Here is a 13,835-nt window from a genome sequence, read left to right as displayed (position 1 = left end):
CTTTCTGAGCCAATGAGCCAAGGGAGAGTGAGCGGGTGGGCCGGCGGGCGGACTTCCCCGGGCACATATTCAGAGCAAACACCTGTGTGGCTCTTCTCCCCTGGCCCACGCCTTCTCTCCAGCCTGGATGGGCATGGCTGGGTCTGGCTCCCTGGGCTGGCAGGTATGTAGGTGGAACTGTTGGAGGGGGGGAGGCAGTGCAGGAGCCTTGTATTCTCATGTCAGGGCCCAGGTCAGCCCCAACGCTAGCCCCTGTCTGTTGCTCCTAGCCCCTTCCAGTTGCCTTATTGCCCCTAGTCCCTCTGTCCCCAGGCCTCTCTCTTGCCCTTTTCGGAAGCACGGTTCTGGGGTCCTCAGCAGGTGGTATATGTGGAGAGGGGCAACCTTGATTCAGCCCAGGATCACGTTGCACCCAGGTGGAGACGTTTCTGGGGACTAGAGCTTGGGCTGCTGGTGAGCTGTGTGGGGGGGTGGGAGGGACAGATTCTGGTTTTTCAGACAAGGATACCGCTGCTCGGGTGGAGACAAGGAATGCAGGCCAGCAGCATGGAACGTCCCAGCTGGCATGGGGCCAGGCATAGCCTCCCTGTCTGTCTCCGTAGACCTGGGTCCCTGGGGAAGGCCTGCAGGGAAGTCAGGGTCTTCCTGGGTGGGGGCTGCAGAGGGGCCTTGGGCCTGTGTCCTTTCTGACTGTCCCGGTGGCTCGGATAGTGAGGATTAATGTGCAGCCAGGGAGGGGCTCTTCTGCTTGATTTCCCACAAGCATTTATTGAGCACTTCCTAATACCAATGATTAACATTTATGTGGCCTTTTACAGCTGGCTTACCCCATCCACAGCCATGAGCTCATCCAGCACCCCCCAGCCCCTCCAGGCTCCACATTATTAACCCACTTTAGAGAGGAGCTGAAGTCACTTTTCCAGAGTCCCGGTGGAACGTGGGTTCGAATGCAAGTGTTCTGACTCAAAAGTTCATGAACTTTCCATTGCAACACACACGTCCCCACGTGCTAAGCCCCATTATGTTTGCAGACAGCCCTTGGGCTTAAATTTGCAACTGGGGATAAAGGCTTGTCTTGAGCTTGAGCAATCGGCATGACCCCCAGGAGTGCTGGGGACTTTTTCTGGGGGAGGGTACGGCCCCTCCCCCTGGCTGGTTCAAGTCCAGCCCTTTGCAGGGGCAAGAGACGTTGACCCAGTGATCTGACAGGGGTCACAAAGGATGAAGAAACGAAGCAGGGCTCGAAGCAAGTGGAGGCGTTGACTTTTATTAAACCTTGACCGTGGGCGCCCCCCCACAGATGGCACTGGCACATCCATTCTCTAAACCCCTCCTCACGGCAACAACCCAGCGAGGTGGGCTTCGCCTCCAATTTACACAGAAAGAAACTAAGGTTCAGTGTGGAGGGGTAACCTTCCCGAGGCCCCGCAGTAGGGGCAGGTGCAGGACGCCCCCTCCTACCTGCCCCTGCTTGCAGCTCAGCTCCCCCACCCCCAAGGCTGCACCCATGGGAGATGCCGGGCCCTTTCCAACCAGGCTTGATCAGGCCGCTCTCACAGCATGGTCTTCTTCACATGGTCTCGAGGGCGGTCTGGTAAGAGAGGAGGATGAGAGTCCGAGCCCAGAAAGATGAGGTCGCCCGAGAGGAGGTCGTCTTCCTTGTAGGAAGAGGTGGGACAGTCTGGGCGATGGCCTCCGCCCGTGGCCCTGGCTCTCCTCGCTGCCAGGCCCTCACGGCATCTCTTGCTCACCAGGTAGGCCAGCTCCACGAGGTTGAGCAGGATGCAAACGGCGGCCGTGACCACCATGAAGAGAGTGAAGATGTTCTTCTCTGAGGGCTTGGAGATGAAGCAATCCACCGTGTTGGGACACGGAGCTGCGTGGCACTTGACCACATGAGGGAGGGTGTATTTGGGGTAGAACGAGTGGAACACATAGAGGAAGGCGGTATCCACGCCGGCTTTGAACGCCAGGCTGCAGACGTAGGTCCACCAGAGCCCACCCCGCTTCTTGCCGGGGTTCAGGTAGAGGCGCCCGCCATCCTCCCCCACTGCCTCTCGGTGCTTCTTCTCCCGAGCCTCCCGGTAGGCGACGTGCATGACCACGAGCAGCGAGGGGCAGGTGACCAGGATGAGCTGCAGGGCCCAGAGGCGCACGTGGGACACGGGGAAGAACTCGTCAAAGCAGACGTTGGAGCAGCCCGGCTGCTTGGTGTTGCAGTCAAAATCCTTGTGATCGTCACTCCACACTCGCTCAGCCGTCACCAGGTACACCAGCACGCGGAAGACGAAGACCAGAGACAGCCAGATTCGCCCAAAGGCAGTGGAGTACTTGTTGACCCCGCTCAGGAGCCCCTCGAAGATCCCCCAGTTCATGGTGGACCCAGCTGTTGGGTGCTACTGCTGAGAAATGATAAGAATTCCCCACATGTATAGAGCACTCACTCTGAGCACCTTATAGAAATACTGTATATCATCTGTATTTAATTCTCATAGCCACAGAGGAGCTAGGTTCTATTATTGTCCCCATTTTGCAGATGAAGGAAACTGAGGTTTGGGGGTTATGCAGATTGCACAACGAGTAGGTGCAGAGCTGGGATTTGAGCCCAGCTAATTCAACCCAGAACCCAACACTTATCCATAAAAGTGCATGAAGGTGGGTCCAGGGAGTCAGTCTTTCCTCCCAGGGCCCCGAGATTCTGGTCTTACAGTCCTGCAGAGTGAAGGTTTAAGTAGGTGGACACTCTGCCCTTTCCCTCTGTCCTGACCCTGGCCCTCCTCCTCAGGGGGCCGAGCCTCAGGAAGACTTCTCTCCTTTTGAGCCCTGCTCTCTCCTCTTAGCCCCTCCGAAGGGGAACCCGGTCTTTGCCCTTTCCTTGGCTTGCGGGACTGGGCTGGAGAGGCTGCTGGAAACTTGTCCCCAGACTGCCATCTGTAAATACCCAGGCAATGTCTTGCTGGAATGCAGCTCACTAGAAGCAAGGCCAATGACAATCCAGCTGAAAGATAAAGTAGGGGACAACGGTTCTCTTTATCCAATGGCCTTCCTAGAGTCGCCTGGTATGCTGTAGTTTGGATTCCCAAACTGGGGTTCCATGGAATCCTGTCCATAGTTTGGCAACAGGAGTAGTGAGAGAAAAGGATTCTGTGTCCAAGAAAGGTAGGCAAACACAGGTTCAGCAAAGTTAAATAGGTCCCTTTACTTGACCATGCTAATACGTTTACGCTGTGAGTCTCCAAAAGGGGGACGAAATATGTAGCATTGCCCAAACTCCTTTGACCACAGAACCTTTTTTTTTTTTTTTTTTTTTTTTTTTTTAAATCATCTTATGGAGCAGTCTTGTCAACACAGCAAAATGGGAAATTCTGCTCTGGTCAGTTTCACTGGTGAGTTCAGCGTGATAAACACACAGGTATCAGATTTAACTCCGTTTAGGGAGTATGACTGCCATTCTGAGTGTGTGGTGTCCACTTGATCTCTTGGAGCTCTTCTGCCTGGTTCCTGGGTTGGGGGGTGGTTCCCTGAGACCCATGTACTGTGGTCTCACCTGCTGGGATCCCCAAGGACCTCAGGGAGACTGCACAGCCTCTTGCTGTAAGGGGTTCCTGGTGCCCTTTCCAGCGCTGGTCTAGGCACTGGGCATTGCCCTGTCCTGCCTGTGGGATCTGTTAGAGATGGGCAGGGTAGTGATAACAGCCAACAGTTATAGGGTGTTTATGCAACACCAGGCACTGTTCTGAGCACTTTGCACGAACCAATATAGTATGAAAGGGTATGATATTTTTTATTGCCAATTTGCGGATGAGTAAAGTGGAGCACAGAGAGGTTAATTAATTTGCTCATATTTGCACAGCTGGGAAGCAGCAGAGCTGGGATTTGAATTGCACTCTGGGGCCTGGACCCCTTTCCCTAAGCTGCAGGAAAGGGGCCTGTGCCCGTCCTCTCCTCCACGAGGTGGACGTCAGGTTAGGGAGGCTGGAGGCGTCTCTGCTCCCACCCTGTCTCCTACCCTGTCTCTCCACTCTTCTGTCTATACCACCTACCACTTGGTAGTGAATCATCAACTTATCTTTGCTCGGTCCTGCCTAAGGTGGGAGGAACTCCTGGCAGCCTGACAGGGAACAGCCAAGGAGGCTCCAGCCCTTAGTCCCCAGAGGCTTCTGGCCCAGCCCACCTAGGGTGTGGTGGGGTGGGGCTTTGCAAGCCCAGGCAGAGTCTCTTCGCTTGCTCAGCTTCTGGCACCCCTGTGAGCCCCTCTCCCACTTGGTCCCTGGCTCCTGCCTCTGCTCAGCTGGGGAGAGCTGAAAGAACCCAGAGCAGTGGAGGGAGGAGCCCTCTGTTCCTCTCCCACCAGAACCCAGGGTGGCGAATATGTCCAGGCTGCCTCCCTCGCCTCTCCATCAGAGATGTCTCCTTCTGCCAGGTACACCAAGGGTCCATCTGGACACAGGTGGCCTTACCTGAGTGGCTACTCCTCAAGGGTCCTGGCAGCTGGCAGTCGGAGGCAGCTGGAACTCATGTCAGAACCAGGGAGGGTGTTTGGGGCAGCGCCTTCCTGGGACGGAGCCTGCAGAGTCCGCAGGCAGCTGGGTGTGCCGCTGGCCTGGGAGGAGGCGGAGCTGTACGTGGCACTGCCATTGGCTGGGCCCTAGCCTCCCCAGACTGCCTCTGAGGAGGCCCAGAAACTTAAGGGTTCATGGTTCACTCTTCCTTGGGTGCTGAGCCCAGAATCCTGGCATCCTCTTAGGGTAGAGCCACAGGTCCACTCTGAACCTCGGCTTGTCCACTCATCCTTGGCCTTGTGTGCGAGGACCTGAGGTCCGTCCTGACTTCTCATCCTTCTCCAGAAATGCCCCGTGCTGCTTCTTGGGACTCTACAGGCTGCTCTCTGGCCTTCCATCCTTATGGCTTCAGTTACCTTCGGAAGCACAGTGACTCCCAAACACTGTCTCCAGCCCAAATGCTTTGCCCCATCCCTTGCTCACCCTTGGATGCCCTTCCCTCGCTCTTCGCATCGCCTGGTACTCCTCCAAGAAGCCTTCCCTGACTATGCCATTCCAGGTGGCTTAGAGCCTCATCTCTGGGCTTCCACGGCCTTGAACTTCCACATCATGGTAACTGTATTGGAATAGTTGATCTTAACTGAGCTGGTTCCAGGTTGGACCTGTCTGTTAGATAAACAAATCAATCCACATCAACAGACAGTTTTAGGGACCTGTGAGCAGGACATAAAGCAGACAAGCCCCTGACCTCCAGGAACTCACCAACTTGGCCTTGATTACCAGCTGATAAGACCAGTACCAGCTGCACAGCCTCTCATGACTGCCAAGAGGCCATGGGACAGGTTTCGGGGCCCAGTCTCCCCTTCTCCACCATCTTGTGCCTGCTGGAATCCAGTTCAGTCATTACACCCCTACCCTGGGTGCATGAGGGATTGTGCAAAAGGCCACCCCCTCCCCAACACACACACATACACAGAACCCCCCGACTCCCAACACTGCATTCAATAGCCTTTCCACCAACCCTTGTTTTATTATTAGTTTTTAAAGTTTATTTATTTATTTTGAGTGAGCTAGTGAGCACACATGCATCTCTGGGCCTCACACCCCTGCATCTGGAATCTCACGCCCTCTGGATTTGATTTTCACTTCTAGTACTTTTATTTATTTTTTATTAAAAAAATGTTTATTCATCTTTGAGAGAGAGAGAGACAGAGTGCAAGCAGGGAGGGGCAGAGAGAGACGGAGACACAGACTTTGAAGCAGGCTCCAGGCTCCGAGCTATCAGCACAGAGCTGGATGTGGGGCCAAACTCACGGATCACGAGATCTTGAGCTGAGCCGATGTTGGATGCTTAATCGACTGAGCCACCCAGGTGCCCCAACCTCTGGTACTGTTAGACCTGGGAAATTTCCCTATTCTCCAAAGTACAATGAGACTTTTTTTTTTTTTTTGCCCATGAGGAGTGTCCTTGGAGGCAGTGAGCACAATGCAGTACAGTGACTGAACATAGGGTGCGTGGCCGGAATCCCACTTCTGCCTCGTCCCCTCTATGTGATGCCTCAGTTTCTTATCTGCATAGTGAGACAGTAAGATCGCCTACCTGGAAGGGTTGGTGCACTGATTAACCCAGCTAACCGAGGCACGGTGCTAGAACAGTGCCTGGCACAAAGGAAGCCCTCTTTAGGACTACCCCTGATGCGTGTGAACTGATCTGCCCCCACACGCCTGGCACAGGGTGGGCACTCACAAAAAGTGACTTCCTCCCTTTCCTTAATCCTATGCCTTTTCTCTCCAAGATGGAGGGGAGGCAGAGAAGGGAAGGGGGAGACAGGCATACCAGGGGAAACCTCATGTGGACGAGTGCTGTCTTTGGGTTAAAAATGCAAAACCTGGGGGAGCCACAAATAGCACAGGTCTACAGCAAGCACAGTGCAGCCCCACATGTACACACACACACACACACACACACACACACACAGAGGCCACACTTACACGGGGCAGTGCTTTGTTTTGTTTGCTGCTCTACCCCTGGTGCCTAGAATGGTGCCTCGTACCAGGTTAGGCCTCATTTATGTTTACTGAATGAATGATGTCTGAAATTCATGCACGCTGCAAAAATTCACACACATCTCCGTCCCCCTCTACGTTCTTCCCGCCAAATGATTTCCAAGTCCAGGAGAGGGAGACACACGGATGGATCAGGTACAACATTGTGAGAAGTGCTATGAGGGACATACAACAGAGAAGGGAGCGTCACATTCTGCCAGAGGGAGATCCGGACAAGGTAACATTTAAGTTGGATCTTGAAGGATGTGTAGGAGTTCACCAAGAGGAGCCGAGGAGGAGAGGCCTCCGAGGCAGAGGGCCCAGAGTATGCAAAGGAGCTCCGTGAAAGATGATAGAAGACCTTTAGAGAGTGGACTGGGTGGGGGGCTGTGGGAGTACCAGAAGACACCTGGAAGGTTGGCAAGGGCAGTCTGGACCCTGAAAGACCCTGGAACACTGTGCTGAAAAGTTTGGATTTACCTTGTGTGCGGAGGGAGGCATGAGGGAGGGAAGGAAGCTACACGGTCATACCGGTATAGTTGATTCTCATTATTTGTGGTACTTACGTTCCGTAAAGTCACCGCAAACACTGAATTAGCAAATACTGAAACTTTGCCAGTGGGGGAAGTGCAGTGTCAGGTTCTGCCAGGTTCTGCCAGGTTGCATTTTCATCAGCTGATCGATACCTAACCTTGTTTTATGTGTGTTTCTTCTTAAAGACACCTTATTTAATATATATTGTTGAATCATTAACGTTAACCTCGTGGCCAAAAGCACTGTAACTCGCGGAACGAAGCTCATCGAACCGCCATGTGTTTTCTCCCTAAGGCTCCACATAGCCCGCCTGGGCTTAGGAACTGGCCAGCACTTCAGTGTTACCCTCGGGGGCCAGTTTAAACAGCAAAACCACCAACAGCATCAGCTGGGGACATGCAAGTCGGGGACTCAAATTTTTGGCTGCCCTGGTTACGTCCACGAATGACTATGAAAGCACCGAGTGTATTGATTTCGTTGGCGGGGGTGGGGGGTGGGGTGGGGGGTGGGGTGGGGTTAAACAAATACATTTTAGTGAATAGACGAACTCATAAATATGGAATCTGTGAATAATAAGGATCGACTATGTGTTTAGAAAGCTCCCTCTGTTTGAGAGAAGAAGCACGCGGGACTGGTAAGTTATTGCAATTGATTTAGGCAAGAGAGGAGCCAGAGGGATGGATTTGGGAAGCGGTTGATGAGTACAGCCAGCACTGCCTGTATGGGTTCTGACTGGATGCAGGGGGCAGGTAGGAGGAAGACCCCGATGGTTCCCAGGTTGCTTGTGTTAGTGATTGGCAGGTGGTGGGTTCGCTGTTGGAGGTAAGGAACATAGGAGGAAAAGCAGGCTGTCTGGTGGGGGTGGGGGAGGGAAGGGGATGCACAGGTTCTTCCCAGATGATCAGGAGTTAGTGAGGTCAGTGCTCCACGTGGAGGACAGCCATGTGGACGGTCCGCAGCCAGCAGCTGGCCCCAAGGAGGTGATGGGAGCCCCAGAGGGTGGCCGTGGAGTGCGTGCTGGGTGACAAGAGAAGAGGGTCCAGGCAGAGCTCTGGGGAGCACTGACATTTTAGGAAGCAGGTGAGAAACAGCGTTGTCTGTGGAAGGCTAAACCAGTGCAAGCAGGGGAGGATGTATGTCATGAAAGTGCAATACGGGAAACCCGCCTGCAGAGAGGCCAGTCGAGGTCCCTGGTGACTTTTGGCAGAATAGCTCAGCAGGGCTGTGGTGACACAGGCTAGAAGGCAGTGGGTGGGGAAAGCAGAGACTGAACCTTTTCAGGAAGCTTGCAGGGGAAAAAGGCAGGGCCGATGCATCAGAGCTGAAGAAGGGTTTCCTTCTTTCCAGGGAGAGGGGAGGAGGCTGGAGGGCCATTTGCCCTGCAAATGGTTAATGCGTTCTATCTGTCATCCTTTCTCTTACTCTTCTCTTTCCTGGTTCTCTGGCCCTACTCGCATGTCCCCCGGTCCTCAGCCAGGGCATTCCTGACTCTCCTCATCATCTTTGACATGTCCTTCCGGTTCGGAGGGACCCTTCCCTGAGCCCTAACTTCAGGAGACAGTCTTGGCCTCCCTGTGGGGAGGTACCCTGTGGGGTCAGCTCACCTGTTTCCTGTTTCTTGCCTGTTCTCCCTGTTAATGGGTATGGGGTGGGTGGGAGCTGGACTCCCTTCTGGACACCAGCCACCTCCCAGGCTCCCTTCTAAATGCAGCAGACAAAGGGCAGTATAGGCACTGTGGCCTGACACCGCGTTGATGACTATTGAAACCCCTGTTCCCAAATGAGAGTAAAGTTTTGGTCCTTTTGACAAGGGAAGTCAGCCTGTGGGGCCAAGGTGGTGTCCATTTCCTGTCCCCAGGAGAGGTGGAAAAGCTGGAAAATGGGGTAGTAATGTCAGCTTCATTATTGAACACCTCCTCTGTGCCAGAAACTAGGCCAAATGCTCTACGTGCACCAAACACATAAATGCAAGTCATGTTAAAAAAAAAATAAATCTGTTCAAGACCTTTCAGTGGCTCCCACTGTCTTGACATAAAGTCTCATATTGCTAATATGGTAATGCCCTGCATGATGAGGCTTCTGCTACCCTTTGTTCTGAGCCTCTTCCCTTCTGTCTTTGTGCTCCAGCCACATTGGCCTTCTCTCACTTTCTAGAACACAGGAATCTCTTTCCCACCTCAGGGCCTTTGCACGTGCCTTAATGATCTTTCCTCATTTTCCCTGAGCTAGCATCACCTCAAGTTCCAGATCTTGATTTAAATGTCCCTCTCAGAAAAGCCTCTCTTGACCCCTGAAACTAGATCAGGTTCTCTGTCACCCATTCTTTTGGCACCTGCTTCTCCTTTGTGACTGTGTCACAACCGCACTTGTAGTTGGGAAGTGCCTGTGTATTTCATGTCCTCTCCTCCTTTTGAGTGCCGTCTTCAAAAGGACAGACACAGAGGTTGGGCCATGGGAATCGTGCTCATTCTTGTCTCTACCATCTGGCACAGCGCCTGGCCCGTAGTAGCCGCCTAATGAGCGATTGATAATGAGTGAATGAATGAATGTTTCTGTTTATCAAGAGTAAAGGAGCCACGAGCCTTGCTGAATCTTTGAGCAGAAGTGTGTTGTCAAGATGCTGTTTTAAGAGTATGGGTTCTGGAGTCAGGCGGCCCAAATTCCCACCCAACTCTCCTGCTTACTCAGCTCTTACTGGCTTCCAACCCTGGGCAATTTTCTTAGCCCCTCTGGGCCTTACTTTCTCCATCTGGAACACAGGGACCACTATAGTATCCATCTTGTAGGGTTACTGTGAGGGTTAGATGAATAAAAATACACAAAACGTGTGTGCCTGGCACATCATAAATACCTCATAAATGCAAGATGCTGTTGTTCACTGCGAGGATCCCTATCTGGGAGAAAGGCCGAGCTGATACTGCTCTCTGATCTCTTTCCCTCACTATTTGGTGGCAGTCTTTAGAGGAGCCTGTCTCAACTCGTTGAGGGGGAATGGGGGAAGTAAACAGCCATGTGGACCTCAGCAGTCCAATCCTTCACCACCACTGGAAGGATACAGGGATGCACAGGTCAGGTTCCTGTCCTGTATTTGCTTGTGACCTTGAGGGAATGGAGGAGACCCATTCCTGTAGTTCTGGGGGAAGGGCAAGGCCCAGCCCCTGGGAGAGCTTCCTCTGCCGACGATCTGCCTCTATCTCGGGGCCTGGGCTGGCTTAGCGGGAGAGCCTGCTCCTGTGCTGGAGAAGCTTCGCTTTCTTCTGGAAATGGAAAGCTTGTGGCAAGACTTCCCGACTGTTCCTTGGCAGAATGATGGGTGCTGTGGTATGGCAGGAGTCTAGGAAGGAGGTAGGGGTGCAAGGGTGGGAGGCAGGCAGGGCGGAGAAGAGGCAGAGCTGGGAAGCGGGGGAGGGCTGTGCGACAGATGGAACCCACACGGCCCTGGGTTCAAATCCCACTTCTGCTCCCTAGCCATGTCCAAACCCACTCTCCTTTCCCAGCCTTAGTCCCTGTTCTGTGTGTGTTGCGGCAGGTGACAGAGCTGTTATGGGAGAGACAGCAGGGCCTATGGAAAGCATAGGAATGACGGTTGGCATGCTCCCCACCCTTCTCTCCTCCCCGGCTCTGAAGGCTGCCGCTAGCCAGTTGGGAGGGTGGACATTCTTGTCTTACCTTCCTGGAGCCCCCGGTGGGCATGGCATTCATCGTCATGCTCTTCCCTGATGACCTTCTCTTCCTGAGCCCCTGGAGCCACTCCACCAGTCTGCCTCTGCTCCCAAGCTCAGCCTGAGGCTGGGGGTCGGGGGGGGGGTGGGGGCTGGAGCTGGCCCGCCCCTTGGTCCCTCTCTACTATCTCTGAGTGTCTCTGAGGCTCTGGGTGGGCTGGGTCATGGCAGCACTGACTGCCCCCATCTGCCTCCCCATCGCTCCAGTCAGCCTGACAGTAACACTGGGGAGATGGTCCCCATCGCCTAGTGCCCTGTGACCACAGCAGCTTGTCTCAGTTTCCTGTGAGGCTTTTTTTTTTTTTTAAGGTTAAAAAAAATTTTTTTTTTTGAGAGAGAGAGTGTGTGAGCCTGGGAAGGACAGAGAGAGAAAATCCTAAGCAGGCTCCGCACGGGTGTGCAGAGCCCGATATGGGGCTCAAACTCACAAACCATGAGATCATGACCTGAGCTCAAACCAAGAGTCAGAGGCTCCACAGACTGAGCCACCCAGGTGCCCCCCCACAACCTTGCCCCAAGCATCCAAGGGCCAGGGACCTCCCTTTGGGCTCTGGCAGGAATGCCCTGCACCTCTGGTCAGTGATGGTTTTAAAGTTTGTTTCCTCAAGTAGTGAGTACGCGTAGCACATGCTGTCAGTGCCCTCTGCGTGTCTCCTTGGCCTGCTCGGTGTTGGCGATTAAGAGGACTGTGCAAAGCTCGGTGATTTACAGTAGGCAGGCCAACGTCCCATGGCCAGCACCTGCCGCCCTGCCTGGCGCTGTCTGGGCTTCTGGGGCCCCTGCTTATGATGGGGTGGCTGGAAGTACCCCCAAATTGGCACCTCACCGGAGTAGCCCTCAACCAATGACTGATAGAAATTAGGGAATAAATCCTCCAACTTCCACCCCCTTTGGTTGAGGTAACTGTGAGGCTCAAGTCCTACTCTTTCCCAGAGGCCCCCAGCGGGATTAATCTCACTTGCCCAAGGAAGCAACTCGCTCAATCACCTGCCCTTCACCAGCTTCCTTTCCTTCTTGGCCTCACTTCCCATTCCCATGCTGATATTTCCTGGGATCACCTCCCCAACAAACAATCTCACATAAATCCTCATCCTCAGGCCTGGCTTTTGGGAGAGTGCTAAGTAAGACATCTCTTGTCTGCACAGACAGCACTTCCTGGGGAATCCCCATTCTCCAACCAGCCACAATCTCCCCACAGGGCTTGCTGTCTTGTTGAGCGTTGGTTGGCCCAGGGCTGGGACCGGCCCGAGTTGAGCTAATCAGTCATAGGTACCTTGCTCTGTTGATTGGCCCAGTGCGACCACAGACCCAAGCTGAGCTGCTAAGCGTCCTTCCCAGGGGCATTTGAACACAGGACAGGGGCAGTGTCCATCTGATGATAAACACAGAGATGTTCTGGATCTGCTGGTGGAAGCAGCAACAAGTGAGAAGCAAGTGAGTTCTGGGAAAGGCCTTTGCATCCCAGCTCCCTTAGCCGGTGGAGCCCAGCCACATTGTTTCCCTTCCTGCAGGCACAGAGCTACTACATGGTCCCTTTTCCAGAGCAGGTTTTTTTGTTTTTTGTTTTTTGTTTTTTTTTGTGTGTGTGGGTAAGATTTTGTTTTTAATTTAATTTTGTTTTTTAAAAATTTACATCCAAATTAGTTAGCATATAGTGCAACAATGATTTCAGGAATAGATTCCTTCGTGCCCCTAACCCATTTAGCCCATCCCCCTTCCCACAACCCCTCCAGTAACCCTCTGTTTGTTCTCCATATTTATGAGTCTCTTCTGTTTTGTCCCCCTTCCTGTTTTTATATTATTTTTGTTTCCCTTCCCATATGTTCATCTGTTTTGCCTCTTAATGTCCTCATATGAGTGAAGACATATGATTTTTGTCTTTCTCTGACTGACTAATTTCCCTTAACATAATACCCTCCAGTTCCACCCACGTAGTTGTAAATGGCAAGATTTCATTCTTTTTGATTGCCGAGTAATATTCCATTGTATGTATATGTGTATATATATATATATATATATGCCACATTTTCTTTATCCATTCATCCATCGATGGACATTTGGTCTCTTTCCATATTTTGGCTATTGTTAATAGTGCTGCTATAAACATTGGGGTGCATGTGCCCCTTCGAAACAGCATACCTGTATCCCTTGGATAAATACCTAGTAGTGCAATTGCTGAGTCATAGGGTAGTTCTATTTTTAGTTTTTTGAGGAACCTCCATACTGTTTTCCAGAGTGGCTACACCAGCTTGCATTCCCACCAACAATGCAAAAGAGATCCTCTTTCTCCGCATCCTCGCCAACATCTGTTGTTGCCTGAGTTGTTAATGTTAGCCATTCTGACACGTGTGAGGTGGTATCTCATTGTGGTTTTGATTTGTATTTCCCTAATGATGAGTGATGGTGAGCATTTTTTCATGTGTTGGTTGGCCATCTGGATGTCTTCTTTGGAGAAGTGTCTATCCATGTCTTTTGCCCATCTCTTCACTGGATTATTTGTTTCTTGGGTGTTGAGTTTGATAAGTTCTTTATAGATTTTGGATACTAACCCTATATATTCTGTCGGTTGCCTTTTAGTTTTGCTGATTGTTTCCTTCGCTGTGCAGAAGCTTTTTATTTTGATGAGGTCCCAGTAGTTCATTTTTGTTTTTGTTTCCCTTGCCTCTGGAGACGTGTTGAGTAAGAAGTTGCTGTGAGCAAGATCAAAGAGGTTTTTGCCTGCTTTCTCCTCGGGCATTTTGATGGCTTCCTGTCTTACATTTAGGTCTTTCATCCACTTTGAGTTTATTTTTGTGTAAAGTGTAAGAAAGTGGCCCAGGTTCATTCTTCTGCATGTCGCTGTCCAGTTTTCCCAGCGCCACTTGCTGAAGAGGCTGTCTTTTTTCCATTGGATACTTTTCCCTGCTTTGTCTAAGACTAGTTGGCTATACATTTGTGGGTCAATTTCTGGGTTCTTTATTCTGTTCCGTCGATCTGGGTGTCTGTTCTTGTGCCAGTACCACACTGTCTTGATGATTACAGCTTTGTAGTA

The 13,835-nt window shown here is 52.1% G+C and overlaps 1 protein-coding gene across 2 annotated transcripts; it reads right to left on the bottom strand.

Moving 5' to 3' along the window:
- Positions 1-1,241: 1,241 nt before the first annotated feature.
- GJB5 (gap junction protein beta 5) lies at positions 1,242-4,615 on the bottom strand. Of its 2 annotated transcripts, none has more exons than XM_006934553.3 (2): positions 4,461-4,615; positions 1,242-2,402 (listed from the first exon to the last, which is right to left on the bottom strand). In XM_006934553.3, exon 2 carries the CDS (start codon positions 2,373-2,375, stop codon positions 1,554-1,556), a length of 822 nt encoding a protein of 273 aa, XP_006934615.1. In that variant the 5' UTR covers positions 2,376-2,402; positions 4,461-4,615; the 3' UTR covers positions 1,242-1,553. The 2 variants fall into 2 exon arrangements, with proteins under 2 accessions (XP_006934615.1, XP_003989888.1); XM_003989839.3 differs by having other exon boundaries at positions 1,242-2,399; positions 4,461-4,591.
- Positions 4,616-13,835: the final 9,220 nt, after the last annotated feature.

The sequence above is a fragment of the Felis catus genome, chromosome C1, assembly GCF_018350175.1.
Source record: "Felis catus isolate Fca126 chromosome C1, F.catus_Fca126_mat1.0, whole genome shotgun sequence".
NCBI lineage: Eukaryota > Metazoa > Chordata > Mammalia > Carnivora > Felidae > Felis > Felis catus.
The sequence above is the reverse complement of the archived record's forward strand: the minus strand, read 5'-3'. Positions and strand labels throughout refer to the sequence as shown.

What these genes read in the sequence shown, in the direction of transcription:
- GJB5 (XM_006934553.3), bottom strand. Translation starts at nt 2,375, where the DNA reads ATGAACTGGGGGATCTTCGAGGGGCTCCTGAGCGGGGTCAACAAGTAC.